Raw genomic sequence first — 23,416 nt, 5'->3', positions numbered from 1 at the left:
ACTCTTCCAAATGTCCCTCCAAAAATTTCCTGAGGGATTCTTGCAAAAATTCCTCCGGACATTCTTCCAGAAGTTCCTCCAGGAGTTCTTACAAGAAAACCTCCTGGCATTCTTCCAAGGATTCCTGCAGGAATGCCTTCAGGGATTCCTCCAGAAATTCTTCCAGGAATTTCTCCAGGGTTGCTTCCAAGAAATCCTCCAGGGGAACCTCTGCTGGAACTCTTCCAGAAATTTGTTCAGGAGTTTCTCGAAATATTTCTCCAGAAATTCCTCCACAAATTCTTTCACGAATTCCTCTACGGATTCTTTAAGGATTCCTTTAGGAATGCCTCCAGGGATACCTCCTGAAATTCCACCAGGGAATTCCTTCAATAATTTTTACAGCAATTCCTTTAGTGGTTCCTCCTGGAAATTCTACAGGAATTTCTCTAGACTCCTCTTCCAGTTTTTGAGACCTTTCTTCTTGAATTGTTTCAAGCACTTCTTTAGTAAAGCCTTCAGGGATTCCTCCTGAATTCTTTCACGAATTCCTCTACGGATTCCACCTGGAATGCTATTCTGATGCGCGAATTACAAAATAGTATATAAAATTCAACTGTGGATGATACAATGAACACCGAGAAGGTGCATAGAATTTTAAAAAGGTGTGTGATGTAAGTATGGTACATTATATACCCTAATGGTCAAGGGAACGTCAAGATAGTGTATGCGTGGCTAGTAATTGTACATAATTTGATTTATAGTATGCTAAGATGAAGCATGAGATTTGGACATGGTGTAAACATAAAAATGTTGGTGCTGCATAAAAATCAAATTGCATGCGGTAATGAAGGTGCATGATGTCACCGTGGTGTATAGGATCACTAGATAACACTGAGATCATTGGAATGGTGCATGGAATGCATGTTATTTAAAGAAGGTGCATGATATCAGTATGATACATGACATCGTACATGAAATGCTATTTCGATGTACGAAACTTCATACAATAATAATGGTGCAATAGATGCCAAGATGATATAGTGAACGCCACGATTACGCTTGAAAAGCTTTAGTAATGCATGAAATTTAGTGATGGTGCATGATTTCGAAATTAGACACATATTTGGTTCAAAGATGGTGCGTGAGATGGTGCCATGAATGTCAAAGTGGTATATGGAAAGCTTTGAAGAAAGCGCATGATGCTAGTGTGCTGCATTAGTTGTCACCGTTATTCAAAGATTATCAACATGTTGCATGGTTAGGTGCACGAATTGCAAAAATGGTGCATAGAATACAAAATAAAAGTATTTTATATGATGCTCACAACATAATGGTGCACCATATGCCTAGATGATATAATAAACGCTGAAAGGATGCTTGGAAAGCTTTGACGGTGCATGAAATTTAATAATGGTGCATATCAGTGGAATGTGTTAGATTTCTAGTTGATTAAAAGATAGTGCATGAGGTCAGCATAATGCGTGGATACCTAGATGATTCTGTGGACGCTTTAAAGAAGGTACATGATGTTAGTGTGCTGTATTAGTTGTCACCGTTATTCAGCGACACTCGACATTTTGTATGGATAGGGACACGAATTGCAAAAAATGGTGCTTGGAATTCAATGTGGTGCCGAAGTCACCATGGTTCACGTAAGGACTGTTCATTAAAGAAAGTGGACACCTGTTTTTCAATAGAAAATATTTATTTTCGAACAAATTAAAAAGTTTATTTCTTATTAATGACAATTGACATACATGTGAACGAATTCACGTGAGTTTGAACATTTACTTCGCATTTCTGAAGAACTCTCGGATTTTCCTCTTGATACCTCCCATTAGATTCTGCACAACTTTCTCCGTAACCTTTCGTTGTGCCGCAGACAAAATTTTCTTGTAGCAATCAACAGAGCTTGCTTCTCTTCCATCTTTCTTGAGATGCCGCTTGATTATTGTCCAGTATCTTTTCATAGGACGCAGTTAAGGGAAGTTTGGTGGATTTTGCCATTTTTCGACGAAATCGACTTTTTCCGTCTTGAGCATCTTTAGTGTAGAAGAAGCGTAATTAGCGGATGCCAGATCCGGCCAAAACAATGGAGGATCCGTATGTTTTCAGTAAATGGGTAGAAGTCGTTTTTTGATGCATTTCTCTCTGTTATTTTCATCGTTAATTGTTCCCGTTGTAAAATATTAAGAACTCTTTGAGCCGCATGAACAATTGGCTTGCCAGACCAAAAACTTTTTCCCATTTTTTTCGGTTCTAATTTACCCTACATCATCCGGCACATCTGTCCCCTGCTCAGCGTTGAAAAATTGCGGTCGCGGAAGTGTAGCAGTATGCCAATTCTCGAAACGACAACTTTTTGGAACACCATTTGTGCAGAATTTATAGCTAGTCGCTAAGCTAATCCGACCCATCGCTCGAAATTTCTCACTTTTTTTCGTTTTCTTTGAGTGTATTGCCAAAGTGAACAATGTTTTTACACATTGATCAAAAATCACAATTTTTTGTTTAGTTTTAACTCTTAACTATTGGTGAACAGATGTCCACTTTCTTTAATGAACAGTCCTTAAGGACTGTATCGGAAATTAACTATAAACATTCAAAATGCTCTATCTCGACGCACGGTTGGTATTTTCATTCCGGTTCTTCTATGAAATCTTCACAATATAGTTAAGTTTAGAACAGCTTGAAGAAATTTGGAAAATGTTTAGTATTATTGAAAATATGGTTCTATGAGTATACCACACAAAAAAACAATCTGTACAAACTGCATTATTTTTAATTTTTTTTTAACGTTTCAAATATTTTTTGCGAAAAAAAATTCTACGGGGAAAAATCTGGAAAATAATGATTATTACTCGCAGTTACGTACACAATACATATCACTAAAATAGACTTTTAAAATTCTTATTTTGGATAGAAAAACCTCCAACATTAAGAATATGGACTATCCCAAAAAACACCTACTTTTTGGTCGAACTTTGACGCTCTGTTTTAAATATCTTTAGAGGTTATAAAAGTCCGTTCTCTGGAAAAACTACCTCTTTAATAGATTTAAATACATACCCAATCGGAAAAAATGCAAATTTTCAACTTTATGTATTTTTTATTTGCGTAATCGTTTTTTGAAGACGCATAAAAAAAAGTGTTCCTCGAAAAATTGCCTTTTTCCATTTTTAAAAATTGCCCTAAACTCCGGAGGGAATTTTTCTTGATAAAAATAATTTTCCTATATCATGAGCATTCTGGAGAAGAATATATTTGCGCAAAATTAAGAGAAAAAATTGAATATTTTCCCACAGTATTCGCAATTTGAAATTTTTAGGAGGTGTCCAAAATTTTAAAAACATGTGTGCAATCTTTGAGATAAAAGTCCAAGTTAAATGATTATTTTTTGAAAATCAAAACTGCCATTCTTTATTTAAGAGATTTATATAGTATCTCCAAAAATAAAGTTTTGTTTATTTCGAACAGATTATTTTTTAGGCAATTGTGAACGTTTATAGTTAATTTCCGATACAGTCCTTACATGGATTACAGTTTTGGAATACGAAATGCCAAAATGGTGCATGTTATTCAAATATGGTGTTGACATCACTGATTAGTTAAAAGATGGTGCGTGAGATTAGCCTAGATCATTTTGAGAACATCATGGTTGTGCATGAGATACTAAGAAATTGTATGTGTCAATGGTGCATTTGTTGCCACCATGATTCAGTGACTCTCAACATTGGGTGGATAGATCCAAAATGCAAGAATTACAAAAATGGTGCATAGAATTTTATGTGGTATGGAAGTCAACATAGATCAGGTACATGGAATACAATTGGGTGTACGATATGGCAAAATGGAGCTTATGAAATTCAAATGTGAATTAAATGCTTAGATGACGCGTGATATGGTGCTTAGATAAATATTTTGTATGCAAAATGCCATAATGGTGCATGGGATTCACTTGTGAACCACATCCAAATGGTGCATAAGATGCCTAAATGATATAGTGAATGCCAAAATGGTGGTTGAAAAGCTTTGAAGAAGGTGCATGATACTAGGCGATGCATTAGATGTCGCCGTTTTTCAAAGCGTATCAACATGTTGCATGGTTAGGTTCACGAATTGCAAAAACGGTGCATAGAATACAAAAAAATGTATATTATGTGACGCTCATGCCATTATGGTGCTTTAGATGCCTAGATGATATGATAGACGCTGAAATAGCGTTTACAAAGCTTTTATAGTGCATGAAATTTCATGATGGTGCATATCAGTAAGAGGTATTGGATACCTAATTGATAAAAAGACATTTCATGAGATCATCATAATGCGTGGATACCTATATCATGATGGTGCATTGCAAGCTGTGAAGAAGGTGCATGATGTTAGTGTGCTGTATAAGTCCTCACTGTTATTCAGTGATACTCATTATTCTGTATTGCTAGGTCGTGGGCTAGGTGCACGAATTGCAAAAATGGTGCTTAGAATTCAATGTGGTGCTGAAGTCACCATGGTTCACGTACATGGAATACAGTTTTGGAATACAAAATACCAAAACGGTGCATGTTTTTCAAATGTGGCGCTGACATCACTGATTAGTTAAAAGATGGTGCGTGAGATTATCCTAGATGATTCTGAGAACATCATGGTTGTGCATGAGATACAAAGAAATTGTATGTGTAAGTGGTGCATTTGTTGCCACCATAACTCAGTGATTCTCAACATTGCGTGGTAAGATCCAATGTGCAAGAATTACAAAAATGGTGCATAGAATTTTTTATAAAAGGTAGGGCAAGTGCCCCCCCCTTGCCACTCCCCCCCCCCATCCCTGTGCACGCTAGTGACGGTAAGGTCTTTGAAAGGTGGAAGCAACAGTTAAAGCACATGAACAGTATTGAGAATGTAGTCATGGGGGACTAAGGCGACAACGGTGGAAACGATTATGTCAGTGCAGCAGAGGGCGAGAATGACCCAACGCCCATACTGTGCGAAATTAAGTACGAAACGGAACTGCTGTGCCGTTTCCAAGAAACACAGAAACATGCCGCAACGGCTTCATTCAGCGAGCCGATACACGCAGAAGGTAGGGCGGAGGCCTTTTGACGGAAGGGCGTGAGGTGATCAAAAGGTGGAAGCAGCACTTCGATGAGAACCTGAATGGTGTGGAGATCGTAGGCACGATATAGCACGGCAACGGAGGGAACGACTACACCAGTGCACGATGTACGAATGCAAAATGGTCATTGGCGAGAAAGCTCTCAGTAAATAACTATGGAAGTGCTCATAAAATACTAAGCTAAAAAACAGCGTTTATGTGGAGTTACGCAAAAAAAAAATGAAAAAAAAAAGGAATTTCAATTGAAAATTCATCAAAAGTTTATGACAATTTTCGGATCTAAATTATGATTTTCATCGTGAAACGACAAACTAAAAATCAAAGCTAAGTGTGGCTCGTTATGAAAGCCTTATCATTGCATCCTATTGAATAAAACATCTAATCAATTCGTTGATTAAAATCTATTGCATATTCTACTATCAGATTATCAGCGTGGCTAGCACTAGCACCACAATTCATTACACGTACGATAAATTAATCTCAAACGAGTGCTGCTGAAAACTCAACCCCATTGATTCCAATACTATAATGTAGCTAATACAGAGCATAGAAAGGAAAGCGCAATATGCCTATTGAAACGATAAATTGAACCGTGTGCGCTATGTGTGTTTGCGCGCGGAAACACTCACTCGCACTCCTCCTTCTTCCGTCGGTCGTCTTTATTGCAATTAGTTATTTAGCGCTCACCAGCCATCGCAGCGCTTCCGATAAACCCCGGCACCATGAACGATGATGATAACTAGCGGCGACGACGATGACGATGGGTTGCCCCGGTTTAGATTGCTTCCGCTTAGGTTTTCTATTGAAAATGTAGGTAATCCTTCCATTTTCTTAATTGAATCGTATCGGGTTAAAAGTCCGAGGAGTCTCTCAGAGCGGCCATGGAACCGATCCTTTCCTGTTCTAAATTTCAGCTAACCAATTTATCTTCTCATCGGTATGGTCTGCGGCGGTCCGCAATTGACGCACCACAAGATCTGCCAACTAAAAGTTCGGATCTTATGAAGTTCATCGTTCCGGTTAACTTTCGAAATTCTTCTGCGACGTCACAGTATGACATCACGTTCCGTTTTATTCGGAATATGATTGATAGCTTGTCGCTAGATAGGCGTTTTCGAGCGACGCACGTTGTTCGGAACATATTAGTAAACCCATCTGGGACCAAGGGGAAATGGCGGCCCAGCCCATTTAGGAATACCGCCCATGTGTGAAATTTACATTCCGCCATGTGACTGCGAAAATTGAGGAGACTGAAAGCTCTGGTGCTTAAGCTGCGAAAAATAGGCAACCGTGGCTCTAGAAGCTTGCAGTGCGTAATGAGAATTTAATTCTTTGCATTTTTTTATGCTTTGCATGTCAAAGGACCAAGCGTGGGACCAGGCTTCCTGTGGCTTTTGAATGAAGCGTCGGTGGTCAGCTAGGTGTGACTAGTTTGATAAATATTTGAAAGTAGTTAATTATTTTTTGCCGGAAGCTGCCTGGTCAACACCAACCCAGAGACGGGCTTGGTGGTCTAGTACGCAGAAGGTCCTGGGTTCAATCCCTGGTCCGTCCCTTTCCTCCTACTTTGTATCTTTCCATATACTTTCTCCCTCCTCTCTACACCTACAACTCATGTAAATTCACATGTTCATAGCCATCGCTAGAACAGAAACGGGTTGAAAAAGCCGTTTCCCTTCCTTCCTAACTTTGACAGCACAGTGCCAACCTATCAGATAACAAGTTATGCAATCATGCGAACTGTGCCGCACATCTTCAGAATAATAAAACACACAATTCTATCACCTTACCCTGGCATTCACGCACCAATGTGTGAACCTTCTGCCAACAAATTCCCACCAACATTCCGATATCCGCATGAATTCGTACAGACGCAGAGGTATATTCGGTCTGCTGTGGATACAAACGATTGCAATCATCACTTCCTTTTCCTTCCCCACATTGACCTGCTGCATCCTGACGAGTCAGGCAGTTGATCGCACAATTCTTCCAGGGAGACAATTTCTTCTGGAATTTCTCCAGGGTGTCCTTCGCTAACCCATTCAGGCATTTTTTCGGAATTTTCTCCAGATATCTCTTCGGAAATTTCTGTAGGGATTCCTTGTGTCCGATCACGGACACTGGATGGAGGATGGCCGGCTCTTCCCACTGAAGAGGGCCGCAGGAACAAAGCTGCAGACGATAGCTCGACGACGGAATAACTCTTAAGTGTTAGCCTTGTAAAAAGCTGATTGAGTGGCTGTCCAAGGAAAACGCTTGATGGTTGGATTTCACTGATGTTTATTCGACAAAGGTTAAACAAATACTGATCCTGATGCAAGAAAATGTCATCGCTTATATACACTACCCCAGCATTCCCATTTCCATACCACCCACCAATCAGCGCAAGCCTCGCTCGCATTGGTTGGTGCCCAAGTCGATGCTCAGATGCGAACATGACAAAACATGTTCACCGCGTCTCTCGTCCACCGTCCGCTCGCATGATGCTGGCCGTCACCACCGTTGATTCGTTTAGTCGCTTGTCGCCTGCCAGCCAAGGAAGAGCAGTTAGGATGAGAAGTGCGTGTTCCAACGACAAGAGGGAAGCTAAATGGACAGTATTTCAATATTACTCTACACACGTTCGCTCTGTGCGCGAACATTCTCCCCCGGGCGGAATGGAGTCAGAAATTCAAATGACCGTTGGTAAGACGTGACGGTTTAGCAACGATGCTAGTAAACACCTTACTAGAAGACTCCGAAACATTAAGACTGTTAAGCAACTCAGACAGTCGATCATCCATGTGATTATTTTGGCAAATTGATTTTGGTTTACGCAACATTGGTTCAATAACAATAGGAGGACTGTAGTAGCTTGTATCATACTTCCTTGAACCAGAAAAATTATCATTACATGACTCAAGCTTCGACTTCATTGTCTGTCGCACACTCGCTGTATTAGCACGAGGCAAATTGTGTTCAACAGATCCTGTGCAGACCCATCCCAAGTGGGTCTCCTGTAGGATTGGAAGTTTATCAGACAATGCGAATTGACCAGGAAGCATCAGCTTAAAAAACTGTTCAATTCCAATCAGTAAGTCGACCGATCCTGGAATATTAAACGACGAATCAGCCAAATAAAATCCTTGGGGTATGTCCCAAGAATTGACATCGAATTTTCGAGAGGGCATCGTACCTGTAACCTCATCAGCAACAAGACAGTCTAGGTCAATGAATCTTCCCAGCGCTCCAGCACCGCACAACGCTTTCTCAGGAATTCGATGGTGTCCTTGTATTCTGGCAGCTCCTTGTGGGGAATGGTAGCCTCCCACTGAAGCCTAGTCTCCTTGTCCAGCGCCGCTGCTAGAAGGTTGATCACGAAGTGCTCCGAAAATCCGGTCATATCCTCGTTCATGAGAGCCAGTCCATCGACGTGTCGTGTGACCTCATCAATTAGTTCTCGCAACTGGGTGGCGTTAGCATTACTCATCCGTTGTAGACGCAGTAGACCGTTGATGTGGATGTCCACGATAACTCGCTTGTTTTCGAAACGCTCCTCTAACATTGTCCATGCATGATCGTAATCGTTCTGACACAACGTGCGAGAATCGATTATTCCGGCAGCTGTTCCAATCAAAGCTCTGTCCAAATGATAGAGCTTGATTGCGTCTGAGTCAGCTGATGTTCTCATAATATCCAAAAACATGGCCTTGAAGCGCGGCCAGTTTTCCGGCTTCCCGTCGAAGGAGGGAATCGGTGCCTTCAACGGCTGTTGCTGAACGATGATACGAGGAGGGTCTGGCTGTTGCTGCTGCGTATTCGCGTGGGCTCTAGATTGTGCGTCATCGCTGATGGATTGCACAATCGTCTCCAGCAGCACGCAAGTATCAGTGTGCTGCGTCTCGAACAAATCGTACGCTTCGATTTGTTCATCCAAGCGGTCATCGGGAATGACCGCAACTATCTGGTCGTGATACTCACGGTACTCACTGTAGAAGCGGTCCAGCTTCTTCGAATACACAGCCAGCATCGCCGTACTCGGAGCAGTGGACCCAGCTCCTGCCATACCTTCCAACGCCATCCGGATCTTCGTGACCTGCGCCTTGGCCTGTCCACGTTGATGCACTAGCGTCGTGATGTCTGTCATTGTGATCTTCTGTTCACTTTTCGTTGGTGTTCGATCCAACGTCATCACAACACACGCGCGCGACTAATACGGGTTGAAAATATCGGACTGTTGTCACTGTGGCACTCGCGCGCGGTTTACTTTCGGGTTTGAAATAATGTTCGGTTACACTTTCACTGGTGGTTCACTCGAACCGGAACGGTGGTGCGCCTCTCGCACCACGCAGGAACAGAACGTGTTCGGACACGTTGGGAACACGATCTTACACTGTTACTGTCGGCGGTCACGCCGAAACTTCGACCACTCGCGCACGACTTACTTACGACTTTTACGAATCGGACTCACACTTTCACTCGCGCGCGACTTACTTCGTTTCACTAGTACACGGTGTACTCACTTTCACAAAACACTTGGACAGCCAGAGGAAAACCAACTCTGAATAACTGCGCCGGCTATCGTCTCAGCGGAACGGGTTCGTCGCAATCGTCAGATTGGCGGCTGGGTAGCGGACTGTATACTGGGTGGTGTCTCAATCGTCAGATTGACGACACGCGTACGTTGCGGGTGCAACACCAAAACGGATCGCTCGTGGATCCGGTTCGAAGGACCAAAATGTCCGATCACGGACACTGGATGGAGGATGGCCGGCTCTTCCCACTGAAGAGGGCCGCAGGAACAAAGCTGCAGACGATAGCTCGACGACGGAATAACTCTTAAGTGTTAGCCTTGTAAAAAGCTGATTGAGTGGCTGTCCAAGGAAAACGCTTGATGGTTGGATTTCACTGATGTTTATTCGACAAAGGTTAAACAAATACTGATCCTGATGCAAGAAAATGTCATCGCTTATATACACTACCCCAGCATTCCCATTTCATACCACCCACCAATCAGCGCAAGCCTCGCTCGCATTGGTTGGTGCCCAAGTCGATGCTCAGATGCGAACATGACAAAACATGTTCACCGCGTCTCTCGTCCACCGTCCGCTCGCATGATGCTGGCCGTCACCACCGTTGATTCGTTTAGTCGCTTGTCGCCTGCCAGCCAAGGAAGAGCAGTTAGGATGAGAAGTGCGTGTTCCAACGACAAGAGGGAAGCTAAATGGACAGTATTTCAATATTACTCTACACACGTTCGCTCTGTGCGCGAACACCTTGAAATATTCTTCCAGGGATTATTCAAGAAATAGTCAAAGAATTCATACAGTGATTTTTCCAGAAATTCGGAAATTTTTTCAAGAATTCTTCTGCTGATTCCATTTTGTTTCCTTGAAGTTTTTTTTTAAATATACCACGAATAGAACAGTTTTTCCAGGGATTCCTTCGAAAATTCATCCAAGCATACCTTTTGGATTTTCTACATGGACTCTGAAATTCCTGTAGATACTCCTTTGTATTTTCCTTTATGGACCCATCCTCTTGCAGCGCCTTCGTTCCTCAAGTATTTCTTCAGGAATTCCGCCGAATTTCATTTCAAATCACACCAGAGCTGTCTTTTGCGATTCATCTACGATTTTTTTCAGTATTTTCTTCAGAGATTCATTATGATACTCCTGCATTGATTATTTAGGAAAGTTCTTTTTAGGGATGCTTTCGGAATATATTTTGCAGGGATTGCTACGGAAATTCTTCCTGAAGTTCATTCGCGAAGTCCTCGAAAGATTCCTTCAGAAATTAATGTAATGATCCAATCGGAAATTCCTCTCCAGAGTGCCGAAGTCCGTGGCGTAGTTGATCACACATTCGCGTAATTAGCGTATAATCATGAGTTTGATTACCTGACCCTAATTTATTATACTGGATAATATATATGGGATTGGAGCTACAAATATCTTTGAATAAGTATCTTTGCTAAAACTTGTGTGAACCATCATTATGAGTATATCTTTCTGACATTTACTTTTTTCAAGAAAACAAAAAAAAATTGCCATGATATCCACGAAGCTTATACAATAATTACACTGAAACATTCAAACCCCTCGAACTTTCTCGGAAAGTATTTCTGTAGATATTCTTGGGAAATACACTCTCAAAGTGTTCCTGATATGATCCTTGATCCTTGAACTTGGACCCTTCCTATCTAGCTCCAATCTTGTTATATATCTCTCCAAAGTCGTGCCAGAAGTCACTATGTACACTAGCGCCACGTGGTAGTGAAATTAGGAACTATGTCCTTCAGTGTCCCGAAAGTACTCGTAGTTCTGAACAACTTTGCCGAAGATCGTACCTTCCTATCTGGCTTCAATCTCGTGATATATCTTTCCAAAGTCATACTGGAAGTAACTATGTACACTAGCGCCACGTGGTGGTAAAATTCGGAACTAGAAGTACCATCAGTGTACCAGATTCCGCTCATCTAAGGCCAGTTTCGCAGAAAAACACTAAGTATTGATAGGCTGTAAAGTAAATTGAAATGTTTTTGCATTTCAAGTTAGTTCAACCTAAGTACAAGCAGATACAAATCAAGACAGATCCAAAACTTCTCATGAAATTATGATTTTATTGCAATTGATGTAGGACCAAAGTGGTCCTAATTCCGCTCACGAACAAATTTATGACCTCCTGTAAGTAGACTTTTCCGAAAAAGTGCATTATTTTTACAACTTTGTATTTTTGCAATTATTTCTTTCTGTTCAAACTAAGTGTACAACAGTGAATAAATACGCTGTGTACTAAAACCGACAGATTTGACAATTTTCACGTAGGTTTTTGCGTGAGCGGTAACTGGAACACATGAAATTACCAGCTACTTTTTTGGGCCCAATAGCCGCTCAAAAATTTTCAAAGTTTTGCTTTTAAAATTTATGTTATTCAATTAATATTACATAAAATGGCTTTGCTTTCATCTAGTTTATGTTCTCCATGAATATCCGCGCCAATAAGAGTGTATTTATACGTGTAACCTTGATTTTTACGATAGTGAGCGGCTATTGGGTCATGAGCGGCTACTGGTACACTGACGGTACTCGTAGTCCTGAACAACTTTGCCGAAGATCATACCTTCCTAACTGGCTTCAAACTCGTGCTACATCCCATCAAAGTCGTACCGGAAGTCACAGTACACTAGCTCCACGTGGTGGGGAAATTCGGAACTATGAAATCCATTACCAGGCAGTGGTTGTTGAATAGAAATAATAGAAATAGAAAGAATAAAATAATGGATAAACGGATTCTCAAGTTTTCATCCGACGTTTGGGTCACATTTATTGTGTCTTTCTCAAGGAATTTATGGAGAATAATTCGCTTATGTTGTGTTTATGTATGTTACTCACTATGTTCTGTTTTATTGCGACGCAAGCCCACAACATTGGTTTTGATTTGTCCCAGACGTGTGGACAACAAACCTGCAGATAATGCCCAAATCGGCAGGTTTGTTCTCTCCATCGAGGGGGGAGGAAAAGTTATTATGTTGGCCAAGTTGCCTGAAACTTGGTCGTACAATTAAGCTTGGTTGAAGAAGATTTGACTCCAACTTAGAATTCAATAAGTTTGACAAAAAAAGCCCTCATGACGAAAAGAAGAAAATTGCCAAAAATACGAAAGTTCCCCAGCATCACAATATCAAATTCGGTTAACCATTTGAAAATTTCCAGCACTGAATGTTCCGTGATTGGATTCGTGCTTCCGTGAAATTATGTATTATTCATCCATCATGCATTCAATGCTGTTCCTATCACAACCAACCACCACACTATGACAGAGGACCATAAACACATAATTGGAGAACATGTTCCTAAATCCCGTGGTGCAATCTCGTTTCACTGATGATTACATTATTCAAAGTCGACTCACCTCGTTAATATGCGGATCGTCCAACGGCAGCTCGATGTGTGTGTCATTAGTGTGCTGCAAGCGGGGTCGATTATCGTTCCGATCCAGCACGGCGATTTCGACGGTTTTGTCCAGCTCCACAGGAACATCGTTTTCGCCGAACTGAACCGTACAGCGAGCGGTGGCCTTCAAGAGAGCACCCGGCCGAGCGGAATCGTAATCCAACGGGATGACACTGTGCAATGATCCATTGGCGGCCACGGTCACATAATTGGTTGCGTTGTTCAGTTGATGGCTGACGGAGCGCGTCCGACACAGCTTCTGGTACAGGTCGGCGGCACCGAGCGGTCCAATCGTGAAACCAGGTGATTCGTTTTCCTGAATTTTGTAAATGGCCCGGTCCCAGAAGCAAATTTTGTCAACGTGCTCCTGGCAGAAACGTGATAGTGAAATGTTTCCCACCGGAGTGGGACTGATGGTCAAACTGAGTCGTCTTAGCAGCTCTCCGCTCTGTCGTCGGTTGTGTGCTGTGATAATGAATTCCGTCGGGGACTGAAGGTCGAGAAAATGCGAAGCTAACCAAAGCTCTCCGGAGGTGTCGTTCACTTTCAGGTATGGTTCAGTGGGGCTTTCGATGCTGTAGCTGAATGGTTCGGTTGTATTTTTCTTTTGAGGTAAGGACACGCTTAGGAGGGGGTGATCTCTTAGGATGATGTATGCTTCCTTGGAGATAGGAATGCTCAGATGAAGACGCGCGACGGTGTAATATGGGTCCAAGACTGCAAAATAATAAAAGAGAAGCAAGAAATATTATTAGTTTGATAAGTCAATTGCGGACATTCGTTGTGAGACGCAAGGCTAAATAAAAGAAACTGCCTTTCTAAAGTGATAAAATTTCTCTTTCTCCAATGCGGGGCACATTTTTAAACATTCTTAAGTATACTAAATAATTCTACTAAAAATTAATTGCGTTGTGAAAAACTTTCTCTATTTGTAGTTTATCTAAACCGTTTGTATTCATCATCAAACTATGTATTGGCAGTGGGCTAAATATGTATATAAAAAGTTATGAAACAATACAAAACAGCTCTTTAAACAATTTGACTATGATAACATATCATTTTCATTTTCATTTTGCAGCATTTGGTGGGGCAATGAGAGCGCAAGTCAGTCCAAAGCCGATGATAAGGAGGGGTAATGGCTGAATAGTCTTTGCTGACCACATAAACGCCATGGGATAGGAAAAGGGTATTTTGGTGTGGGATTAGGGTGTTGGTACAGACTTGACAATATCAATGCTATTCAGATGCAAAATAATTTTAAGGCTCAATAGTGAATCGCATACCTTCCAAAACCAAAAAAACAATAATTCACAAAATACCAAGCAAGTCATAGAAAGAAAAAGCGCCCGATTGTTTATTTTGTCAATTATAACAAACGGAAACTTCTACCCTCTTCGGCTCGCCAGTCACCCCGGAAAAAATGTCCCTACAGTTCTGGAAAATATATTATCCCCAATTAAGCCTTTAATCGAATTGTCCGCGTGGTCTTGTAGTACCCCTGCTAGGTAAGAATCAGTCATTGCCATGCATATTAAATGCTAGACATGACCCCATGGATAGCATTTGCATATGTAAAAGCTTTGCTGATGTGACTTTCCTATTAGGCAATTCTCTCATCTCATGTTTGTCTTCAAAACCTTATCAAGCTTAGAAAATTGAAGTTGATAAACAATACATTACAAGGTTCGAATTCCCATATAATGAGATCATTCGTTTGCACTACAACACCATAGGAGATAATACCACATTGGCTGATTACAGTACAAATGTGAAAAATCTCCCTTTTCCCCCTATCCGCAACCCGGGGACGCGCCCTGTTGGATTTCGAAAGCCTCGGAGAATATTACAAACCTTCAATGGCATTCCCATAAACTAACCCACATTGCCCATTCAGGGGTCTGACTGGGCCTATTACCCTCCCTCAGTTTGTAATATGCTCTCCAACTTGGAATTATATTTTCCCGGCACATAAATGACTTCGACAAATGTTCGATATACTATGCAGCGTCATGATCAGTATAACTATATCAGATGACTTGAAGATCTGATTCTTACAGAATTGTTTGCCATTGATTATACATTCAGCTATTCCAATCATTACTGCAAAGGCCATCGACCACATGCCTGAAATCAAAGCTTCCTGGAAGATATAATCCAAGCCCAGGGAATTTGACTATGATAACATATCAGCCCCATATATTTCCTATTCATATGGGACAGCAATAATCACAGGCAGCAATCTCAAATTTGATTTGAAGTAACAAAACTACACTAAACTTTATGTTACGAATGATTCTATTTTAAAAAACATAGTGGCCCAAAATTGTAGAAAATACTCACAATTTGTACATTTTTGAGAGTAAGGTACACCGGACAAGCTGAAACGGGTGGGGCAAGATGAAACAGCGGGTTAACATTTGTATATCTTTCAAAAGAAGAATATTAAAGATCTTGACAAGTCCAAGGCTTGTGCAGTCTCTGCTGTGGACCGCACAAATGACCACACTGAGAAGCCAAAGTACTCTTTAAAGGGTGAAAAAGTACCCACTTTGAGAGTAACTAGGTGAACTCTTAAAAAGAGTAAACGGTCTTTACTCTTTAAAGAGTAATGCCCTCATACGTCAGTTCAACGAATAATTTTTACCCATTATCCGCAATAAACCCGGTTGAAAAAAGGGTAAATTTAACTCTCTTTAATTTTCTTTTTTTTTTGATTTGGATGAAAAATGAAAACGTTGAACTCAAGGCACAATTTAACATAGAAACAATTTTATTTAAGCAAAAATAGATATTTTATAATTCGTAATGTAATAAATATTAAATTTTTGTGCTACTATTGCTGTTGAAGGGGGTTGGGCGGCGGCTAGAAATCCTTCTGCTACAACTTGCGCAATCCCGTCGAAGTTCTGTTTTTTTCGGAAGTCCTGCAACAAAACCACAATATTTCTGATGTAAATAACCATCACAAACAATAGGAAAACGTTATTATACTTACTCGTTATTTCTAGTTTTTTATATGATTAAATAAATACAGCTCCTGATCTGAATTTGAACAAATAAGTGCAAGCTCCGAATACAAACTGATCTCAACAAAATTTTCACCCTTTAAGGAGTAAACACTTGAAACTTGAAAGTGGGCAAAATCTACCCTTTGTCCAAAATTTTGAAGTACCCTTTATTTTGACAGCTTCATATACTAGCAAAAAGAGGGTACTTTTTATTCCTTAAAGGGTAATGCCGGATTCGCAGTGCACCCGTATTTATACTACCTTAGGTAGACATAATGAATCATACCTAGACATTTAGGTACCGTCATGAATAGCATTTCATGTAGGTAGATATCCTATGCACACAACCATTAGGTAAACACTACAAACATGATGTTATCCAATGATGGAAAACAGTTTGAATACCATAACACATAGTTTTTGATTCAAACAATCTTTTGGCGAACGAAAGAAATTGAAATTGAAATATATTTGAAAACATCGCGTTCGCACCATACTTTTCGCACCTAGGGGCTAAATTTGCGCACTTTTCAAAAAATCGTTAAACGCATGTAGGCGATTGGGTCAAATTCTATAGTTTTGCCATGGATTAACTATCAAATTTGAAAGAATTGTAGGCTGTAGTCCACAAGTTGTAGATCATCAAATGTCTATAAATCCTATTGCTTGTTTCACTGAAAATTTACGTTGCTTCGCTGAAGAACATGACGTTTGCTTCCAGCGAAAGCTTACGCGATACAGCAAATCGTTAAATTTCCCACTAACATAGCAAAAAATCCGCCAATAATAACTTAATACACATGCATTTTCTGCGGAATGCTCTATTTGCATGACACAGGGTGACCAGTGAATTTCAGATTTTGATTTCCCGGTTTTTTCCCGGAATTTTCAATTTTTTCCCGGTTTTACTTGCTTGTTTACTTGTGTTGAATAAAATAATCCCTATCGGTTCAGGAGCTGTTCCAGGATAAATTTCAGAACTAACATATGTTTGAATTTTTAATTAAACTCCTGGGTGAACTTCAAGAGATTCTTTTGGATAAAATTCAGAAATAATCTCTTAAGAATTTTAATTCCTGATGACATTTTTTTTGCAATGCCAATGAAACATAGGTTTCTGTAAAAACTGTACATCGGCACCAACATTTCAAAAGGGCGTAACTGCATTTTGAAACAAACCCCTCTTTCACATCTGTAGATCGTATTTCATTGCCGCCATGCAAATCACCGCCGGTATAGGAAAGAAGAACAATTTCTCTGTCTAGTAATGTTTGTGAATTTCGTAGGAAACTTAAAATATGACCCACAGATGTGAAAGAGTGGTTTGTGTCAAAATGCAGTTACGCCCTTTTGAAATGTTGGTGCCGACATGTGCATTTTTGCAACTGTAAAGTACTTTCACATTTCTTCTCATTTTTAGTTTGAACGTCAAAACATCATTTCCACTAGAACTGATACAGTATGCCTGATACTTGTGTTAAAATTTTGAAGATGTTTCATATCAACTTAATATAAACAACATGTTCAGATTCAGCAATTTTTGGCACACAGGCTTCTTTGAAAAATATTCAAACTTTTGATGGAAAGCAGTTATATTACAGAAATTCTTGCATGAATCGCCCAAGAAACCGTTTTTCTTCGCAGTACGCAGTTGCGAAGGAATGACAATTCAAATGGCTGTCACTGTGGAATTTTTATTCTAGGAATTGGTCTAAAACTTTCTTGAGCGATTCCTTTTGAACACGAAACTGGCCTTATTGCTGAATTCCTTTGAGCAATCGTTAATTCCTTTTAACAATTTTACATTTTTTTTCGGAAGCCTATACTGCCGTTCTAATCATATCTGTTCCATGTTGATTTTCAGCATTTTTCACTTTTTTTCTCCTATCAGTATAATTGTATGTGTATTTTTATGTAAACTTGTAAAAGTTCTTAGTTTGTTCTGAAATTTCGAAAATAAATACCAAGCCATAATGTCCAATTGTTGCATTTCCAAGCATATCTGTCCCACTACAAGAAATATAGTCAAAAACTGCGAAAAGTAAGCGTGGAAATTTCAAATTTGCGTTGTGTTTCACAGCATAACTGTCCCGCTGGGAAGTAATTACTCAAAAATGACATTAAAAAAGGCAACTTCACTGATTCTACTTCAGATATAATCTACTTTAATAGAAATACGGCTGCGTGTGCCGTTGTGGTACAGTATAGTTGTTGGTCAATTAGAAAAATACGTTAATAACTTTAATGGCAGTTTTCTCAGTTGCACATTTTCGAACATGGTACAGATATGCTTAGAACGGCAGTATAGGCTTTATCAAGGCTTTATTGTGTTGTGTTCGTCTCTCATGTTCCATATAATAACATTATTTGTTTTAGTAACACTTGCCAAAAAAACTGCTTAGAATTACGTTTGGCCAAGTAAAAATTTGTGATTCTAGGTTTCAGTTTAGTTGTACATAACTGTTGTTAAAATTTAGCCAACGACAACGTCCTATTTACTCCATTTAGTCTGTCTTTCACCAATTCCTTGTTGCTGTTGTTAAAATACATTTCCCACAATTTCAATTTGATGTAGACAAGTGAAAAGAAACATGTGAGTGCCCATGTTAGTTTTTGTAGCATTATTGTATTTTGGTGACATCGATACAAGACTAATTCAGAGGAAGATTGCCCTTTACTAAAGTTTACTGAAACTCTTTACATTATTACGCAGGAATTATAAATCATTATTTTTCTTCTTGATTTGCTGAAAACTAAGAATAAAAACAGTTATAACTTTTAAAATGACTTAACAGATCGACTTTAGCAACCGATATTATGATTTTAAAATTCTCAACATCTAAATATAACGCAAGTCGTATTTTCAATAAAATATATCAAAATATTGCAACTTCTGTTAAACCAGCAACAAGCTTGGCATTACAGATTATTTTCATGGATGATAAAAAAGTGATTAATAATTAGAAATAATAGAGCAGTATGGAATTATTCCTGGAAATGCAAAATTTTCCCGGTGGCAATCTGAATTCCCGAATATTTCCCGGTTTTTTCCCGGTGATTCCGAATTCCCGGCTTTTTCCCGGTTCTCCCGGTTTTCCCGGTTCGCTGGCCACCCTGATGACAACAATCCACTCCCATAACTAATGGGCGGCCGCGGTCAAATATCAGGATTGACAACTGTTCGGCGACTGCTGTCATGTCTCTTTGTCGCCAAATCTGGCGCTGGGACTTTGGCGCGGAAACCCAAAGGTGGGAATAAAATTTTGGGGTTTGCGCGCAATACAATAATGTCACTTTTGTACCTTATCACCCACTAAATGCTGCTACATTAGTGGTCTAATACTTGACGAACTCGGAACAATTCTATCATGTCGCTTAAAGTATTGCAAAAAATAATGCAAAGTTTGCTAAACCTAGTCATTTGGCTGGTGAGACATGGGAACCTAAGCTCCAACCATTAATGAAATTAGACGTCATTTGAACTATATGGCATGAGCGATTCGAATATTTGATGAACAATTCAAACTATACAAAAGTTTGTGTATAGTCAATATTTTACGAGCTTAATCCTCGTTTACCAGGATGTTTTGCCTTTCTCGTACACTAAGTGTACTGGAAAGGCTATATGTTCACTCCAAAAATGACTTTTTGATAGAAGGCCCGGAGGGTCGAGTCACATATACCAATCAACTCAGCTTGACGAATTGAGGTGATGTCTGTGTGTGTGTATGTATGTGTGTGTGTGTATGTGTGTGTGTGAGTATGTGTGTGTACAAAATAAACTCACATCACTTTTTGGCAGTAAACCTCAACCGATTTTTATGACCGACGGTTCATTCGACGTGGAATCTGGTCCCATTGTTTCCTATTGAAAATGGTTCGGATCGATTCAGCCGTTCCGGAGATATGGCCATTTAGGTGTTCCGGATCGGTACCCCAGAGAGGGGCCAGATATGAAAATGCTACAAAACCATGCATGCGACATATCAGACCGCGGCTTTTTCGATAACCTGACGAACGGTAAGCAGGAAAATACTCTCAGTCCATATCTGAACCAGTAGTATTCCGGAATCGGTTCCGGATGTCCCGCCGGAGGTGGCCAAATATAAAAGTGAGCCAAATCCATGCATGCGACACATCAAATAGCGGCTTTTTCGATAACCTGATAAACAGTGAGCAGGAAAATAGCCTTTGACCCAGCAGAGACTACTGGTAGTGTTCCGGAACCGGTTCAGGATGCCCCGCCGGAACTGGCTAAATATAAAATTGAACCAAACCCATGCATGCGACACATCAAATCGCGTCTCTATAGATAACCTGATGAACGCGTTAGCAATAAAATGGAATCAGACTATATTTAGGAAAACCAGTAGTATTCCGGAATCGGTTCCGTGTGTCCCGTCAGAAGTGGTCAAATGTAGATGGGAACCAAACCCATGCATGCGACACATTAAACTGCAGCTTTTCCGATAACCTGAAGAACGGTTAGCAGGAAAATAGCCTGCTGTGATTAGCAGAGACTACCGGTTGTGCGACATATCAAACCACGGCTTTTTCGATAACCTGATGAACGGTTTACAAAAAAATAGTCTCAGATCACATTAGAGACTACCTGTAGAACCCGCCAGAATGACCAAAATGTAAAATGAATCAAATCCATGCATGCACATCAATTTTCGGCTTTTCAGAAAACCTGTTGAACAGTTAGCAAGACACTAGTCTCAGACCATATTTGAGACAATAGGTACAGTCTTGGAACCGGTTCCGGGTATCTCACAGGAAGTGGTAAAAGTAAAAACAGTGAAAATATTCAATGGAAGCGATAACACTGATGCAGGCTCATCAAATAACATCTTCTCATATTCCTGAGGTGTAAATAAACAGTAGAATGGGTTTCCATGAGAAAATTGAAATTTAATCGCATCAACCTCGAGCAAAGTTTTTCAATTCCCTTTGGCGTCTAAAATTGCTGCGCAAAATTTTGATCCGACTGATTGCTCCTCGCGCTCTGTGATATGGTTCTAATTTGAATTGGATTCAGTACGAAAAATTTCACTTGCTTTCATTTTTTGGTAAATTTTTTTGAATCTAGTAACCAATGATAATAAAATATAGCCTGAAGTGTGTAGGAAAAAGTTTATCGAAGACTGTAAAGAGATTTTTGGTTGTGAAATAATTTTTATTTAAGCTTGTTATTATCGTCTTGGTATTGATGATATTCCAGTTAAAGTAAAGGTGGTCACGCAGTCAAATAAAAGGTCTGATATTTTTCAGCTCTGCCTATACATTGAACATAACACCCGAAATATGTGCCATCAGTAACTCGATGACGGCTTGGATTCTTGCTTTTATAAATAAATTATTCACAGGATTCAGGATGCTTACGTCGACGGTAAGATCATGCGTACATATTCGACGAGAAAGGCACTATCACCACTAGGTGGATTAATCCGGTTTTTTTCAACTATCCCCCAGCAGAGGGAAACCAAACAATCTGAACAGAAGCATGCTTGTGGAGCAGACCTGGGCCCTGTAGCATAATCGGGCTAATAATATTAGCTACAAGTTACAAGTTACAAGTACTAATATTACAAGTGCTAATAATTTGTGTTGCATAAAGGCTCAATTTTCCACTAATATTATTAGCACTTGTAATATTAGTGACCATGAAAATACAAGTTGTTTTGGTTCATTTACCTGTCAAAATTCATCCGACAGTTCACTATTAATTTGAAATGGCAGTTGATGTTTGTTTATATTCTGCATTTTCCGCGTAACATCCGGAAGTTTTGCATTCTTTATACGATAGATGAAGAAAAACATATGCTGTTTGGATAATTTTCGGCCGCTCTGACGAAATATTTTTTTACAAAGTATGGCACTACAAGTACCTAGATTTTTAGTAAAATGTCCCAAAGATTTAATAGTAATGGTTGAAAAATAATGTATAAAGATTTAGCAACATGTATTATGCTTCTTGTTGAAATCCCAAGTGATCTGGGATGCAAAAATTGAGCTTTTATCTACTTTGTAGCTCTTGATTAACTTAATGATGCGCAATACAAGCAATTGATTCAAATTTATTTCGCATCTGCAACTTTACCTGTGCTTATGCAGTGACCATAATAACCATAACTTTACCAAGAACCTCCAATCAAAGATGAGTATTGTAGAAACTTTGGAGAACTTGAGAGACTCAGCAGAAATTATATTTTGGATACAAAGTGTACATCAACGCAATTTTCTCTTCAATGAGTTTTGAATACATACTGCCAAATTTAATCGTCGAAAACTGGAATTAAGGTTGACATGTTAGATAAATAATATTTTTTGAGTTCATCAAAATGGTAAATCGATATATTCAAAACTAAATATGACTTCTGCAATACTTTAAATCTAACTTGTTAATTATTTTACAAGACCTTTGAGACTTGTAATCAAAAGTACAAGTCATAGCTAATATTTTATACTTCTAGTTTGTTTATGCAACATACACTTGTAAATTCTACTAATAATATTAGTCCATCTGACTTGTAGTATTGGACTTGTAACTTGTACTTGTAGTATTTTTATGCAACAGAAAATTATAAGTTACAAGCTACAAGACTAATATTATTAGTAAAATTTTCATTATGCTACAGGCCCCTGGTGTGGTGGTTAAAGCACGTCACTATCATGTCGAGGACCTAGGATCGAATCCCATTCCCAACAAACTCCCAAAGTGTGAATTCTTCCTTCGGAAGAAAAGTGTACATGAGTTCCTTCGTGGATTCCTCTAAAAGTTGTTTTTTTTTGTATTATTCCAGGACGTCCTCCGTGAGTTCCTCACGGTTTTTTCCTGCGACATCTCAAAGTTATCATAGAAGATATCTCTTCTGATACACACGGACATTCCCTGAAATTCATTCCTGGATTTATCTAAGGTATCTCTGAAGAGCGGATTCCTGGAGAAATCCAGGAGGAAAGATTTGAATTACCTTATAACAACTAAGTTGCCGTGTCATTAATTGGCTCGGTAGCTTAGTTGGTAAAGCACTTGTCTAGCGAATAAGGATCGTGAGTTCAAATCTCACCTGAGCTGTGGATTTTTTCACGATTTAACCAATAATTTACCCATCTGTACATATGTACGTTGAGTCATTAGAAAATCATAATGGACCACACGGATTGGTATTACCGAAAATTTGCACTGAATGAGTAGTATATTTTTTTTGTAAATTAAAGTTATTGAAAGTAGACTGATAAATTTTCTTCAGTAGTCCAATAGTGTAGACTTTGAATGTTCTTCTAATATATTGTATGTTGTTTTCATAGCAAAACGCGCTGCCAACTTCCAGTCGGCATTTCTGAATCATCGCAACGAATCAACACCACCTCTG

The 23,416-nt window shown here is 39.5% G+C and overlaps 1 protein-coding gene across 1 annotated transcript in view; it reads right to left on the bottom strand.

Annotated features, from left to right (window-relative positions):
* The window catches only part of LOC109420544 (uncharacterized), a 129,430-nt gene that overhangs the window by 41,104 nt on the left and 64,910 nt on the right, over positions 1-23,416 (bottom strand). The window contains exon 4 of the mRNA XM_062851094.1: positions 12,989-13,746. Within this exon, the coding sequence (XP_062707078.1) occupies positions 12,989-13,746 (758 nt within the window). The remainder of the gene's footprint in view (positions 1-12,988; positions 13,747-23,416) is intronic.

Source organism: Aedes albopictus, chromosome 2, assembly GCF_035046485.1.
Source record: "Aedes albopictus strain Foshan chromosome 2, AalbF5, whole genome shotgun sequence".
NCBI classification, from domain to species: domain Eukaryota; kingdom Metazoa; phylum Arthropoda; class Insecta; order Diptera; family Culicidae; genus Aedes; species Aedes albopictus.
The sequence above is the reverse complement of the archived record's forward strand: the minus strand, read 5'-3'. Positions and strand labels throughout refer to the sequence as shown.